The sequence below is a fragment of the Alligator sinensis genome, unplaced genomic scaffold, assembly GCF_000455745.1.
Source record: "Alligator sinensis unplaced genomic scaffold, ASM45574v1 scaffold1018_1, whole genome shotgun sequence".
Classification (NCBI taxonomy): Eukaryota; Metazoa; Chordata; order Crocodylia; family Alligatoridae; genus Alligator; species Alligator sinensis.
Window position 1 is genome coordinate 2,591,623 of NW_005842038.1, and position 3,638 is coordinate 2,595,260.

General features: G+C 43.2%; 1 protein-coding gene across 1 annotated transcript in view; it reads left to right on the top strand.

Moving 5' to 3' along the window:
- The window catches only part of SLTM (SAFB like transcription modulator), a 30,345-nt gene that overhangs the window by 22,553 nt on the left and 4,154 nt on the right, over positions 1-3,638 (top strand). Inside the window, 3 exon segments of the mRNA XM_014519389.2 lie at positions 1-62; positions 686-810; positions 2,072-2,242. The exon segment at positions 1-62 is cut by the window's left edge and continues 31 nt beyond it. Coding sequence (XP_014374875.2) covers positions 1-62; positions 686-810; positions 2,072-2,242 — 358 coding nt within the window.

The window sequence follows — 3,638 nt, forward strand, 5'->3', positions numbered from 1 at the left end:
AACTGGAGAGGGAGAGAATGGAACGAGAGCGCTTGGAAAGAGAACGCATTCGTATTGAACAGGTACAGTCCATTGTGCGCAACTTGAACATCATATCAGGGTATGGTACTGGATTTAGTCCCTTCCACTTTAAGATGAAAGAATCAAACAGAGTAAAAACAAATTTAGCTAACCAAGCTTGCAGGCCACAATGTAATAGGCTGAAAGTTTTAATGGATCAGCTGTCAACGTTGCGAATGGTTGAGCAGCGGTGAGGTGACCCTCTCCCTGTTCAGTGGTTTACACGGAGTGGGTTTTTTTCCCTTACCTCCAGACTGTGGTGTATGTATACGAAACAATTTCATATTGGGGGCAACACAAATTTTAGAAGCATGTAAAACTTCTGTGGTGACCAGTCTCTGCTAATGAGGTGGTAAACCAAACTCATGTAGTTCTTGTTTTGTGCTAGCATTTTTTTAAGAGCATAAAGTAGAAATCTGTCTATAGTCTTAGTTGTTCTCAAACAGCAAGTTGCTTCAAACCCTGCTTAATACAGCTCTACTATGTAGGGCAAAAGTCCCCAGTATTAATAAAGAAACTGAATTTGATGAGATTGTGAGTGGAAGTGGATTAATTCTGTATCCCTGACAGCTGCCTGCCTTTAGCACAAACGTAATGGTCTCATTGTTTGTTTCTTCTCTGGTAGGAACGTCGCAAAGAAGCAGAGCGTATCGCTCGTGAACGAGAGGAACTGCGTCGGCAGCAGCAGCAGCTTCGTTATGAACAGGAAAAAAGAAATTCTTTGAAACGTCCACGGGATGTAGACCACAGGTAGTATAGCTTTTAAGTTGGGTATTCTATAGTTCTTCATCCTAGTACCAAACCATCTTTTCTTTTCTTTTTTTACCATTAAATGTGCTCAGACTTTAAAGTAGGCTTGTTTAAAGAACAGGGTGGGGAGTTCTTTCTCAGCTGCCACTGAACACTTGCCAACATATTGCATTAACAAGTACTTATGTACTTGTTATGGACAGTAATTTTAATATTTCCTGAAATCTGTGTAAACAAACTGCAAGGTTATCTTCCTATGTTGTGGAGGGAAGCACCTTTTTGATTTTAAATCCTTGAGTTCCAGTAAAAGCATAGCTGCATATATGTTTGCTGAAACTTAACTGTTCTGACTTAAATGACTGGACGCTCTAGTTGCCATCTCTTGATGTCTGTTTAATTAGCAGTTCCTGGGAGATAGATGGCTTAGTGAATTGGTAAAGCAGTGAGACTTTAGTGCCTAGATTGCTGGGCAGAAGTAGATATGTCAGTAACTGAAGTTCTTGCCTATCAGTTGCTTGACCCCTGAGACTGGAACTAGCTTTTTATCTATTGCCCATCAAGAATAGACCTGAAACCGTAACTAATACTGTTTTAATATTTTCAGTAAAGGCTAAGGACCTGTGCTCTTTCCAGGGTGGTTGTGACTGCCACACTGACTTGCCTCTCAAGTGTTTGCACCTACTTCATAGACCAATAAGATTTCAGATGTTAATTTAAAAGTTACATTACAACAAAATCTCCACTTAAAGCTGCAAATAGATGGACAAAATCAGATACTCTTGTATTTGAATGTCTGATAAGTGGGACATTCTATATGCTATTCTTGCCCATCAAGCATATGTAGGTATGTTTAATTCCTGTAGCGTTGCCCTGAAGACAGTATTTGTGGGGGTAGAGGGTTGTTAGGTCTTTTGAAATCTTATCAGTGATATAGGCAGATCATTGGCATTTTGTTTTGGGGCATTTGTATGGGTGTTTCATCTTGGAGATGAGAAAAGTATTCCTATTGCTGTCCAAGGTAAAATGGAAACTGCTGTCATCTAATTTAGACTCATTTCATTGCTCCTTTTAAGGTCATTTGGATAATAGGCTTTGTATATACATACTACTTCCTGAATGCATTGCTGGAGTCGGTTTTCTCAGACTGTCTCTAGGTGAAAGGCTTGATTTGACAGCTTGTTTTCTCTGTATTATAGCAAAGGCCACAATTCAATTTTTTTTTTTGAAAATTTACTATATACAATGTATGTTCCTTTTAAAGGCGGGATGATCCATACTGGAATGAAACTAAAAAGATGGCCCTGGATACAGATGCACGCTTTAGCCATAGTTCAGACTACAATCGCCAGCAGAATAGATTTAATGACTATGACCACAGAGAAAGGGGGCGATATCCAGAAAGTTCATCGGTTCCATCATCGTCTTTTGAAAGGTAGGCTTCCAGATAGTAACTACCAAGCATGAGATTTGACAGACATTTCTCAGAGTATTAAAAATATTTGAGTGGCTCTTGGAGTGACTCTAAAGTACCCTCCTCCACTCCCAGAAAATGTGTAAAAGTGCATCAGTGAACATATAGACATGCCCACTGAAGGCTCTGAGGCTCAGAATCATGTCTTTAAGACTTGAATCGTTGGAACTGGGGCAAATGCTGTAAAAAAGAGCTTGTTGATCACTTCCTCTACCTAAAAAAAAAAAAAAAAAAATTAGTGAATGCAGTATTTGTAAAAGTTACTTCAGCTTTTTCATCAAGCTAATAGTAATTCAGATTTTTCTTTTGAACATTCCTCCTCTTAAACTCTTGTATGCCCAGCCTGTTTCTTAATACAAAAAAGCAATTTCTTGGTGTACTCATTTTGGAGTTGCAGCCTACAGTCCTCTGTATGCTTCATCCTACAATACCTGCCCAGTTAGTTTAAATGTAGATGCTCAAATTATGGTGACAGCACAACTTGGACATATTTAGTACTTTACCCAGGTGAATGGGTGATTTTTTTTTTTATACTTCAGCATTGTCGTAAAAATTAGGTCTGTGCAAAGTTTTGGTAGCCGATTCAATTTGGAGGAGATATGGCCTCATTTGGGGACCAAATCTCCAAATCTGAATCAAATTGATCTGAAGCATCCAAATTGATTTCGAGATTTAGCCATAGACAAAACAGGCAGCTGACACAACTGCCTTCACCTAGTAAGTTTGTTGGGGTTGTGGGGAGGGAGGGATTGGGGCTGGGATTGAGACAAACTGCCGAGCCAGGGCAGGTGGACACGTTACTCCAGGAGGGACATGGGATATGGTCATGGCAGTGCTGGGAGCGGGGGCTCTGACCTGCTGCTGCTTGCCAGGGTGGGGAGTGCAAAGCCCCCAGTCCCAGCACTGATGTGGGCATGGTAGCTCTGGGAGCAGGGGCTATGCCATGCTGCCACCCAGAGCGAGCCATGCCTGTATCGCACCCCCCTTTTCTCCTCCCCCTGTGCCAGCTGGGCAATAAGCAGCAGGGCATAGTTCCCACGGCTGCCCCTACCGGGGCAGAGGCAAGCACAGCCAGAGGAGTTGCAGGAGAAGCTCCCATGGCTGCCTGGCCCCAGCCTAGTCCCAGGACTTAAAATCCCCACACTCACTGGCTCTGGCAGCAATGGTTGGGGCCTCTCAGCACTCTGTGCAGAGCCACCCCTCACCCCCGCACAGCACGGGACAGTGGGGATTGCCCCTGCCTGGCACCGACGTGGCAGCTGCCCCATGGCACGGGTGCAGTGTGACTTGGCAGTGTGCCGTGCACTTTCTGGGAGCTGGGGTGGCTCCATGTGTTAGGTGGAGCCCAGAAGTGCTC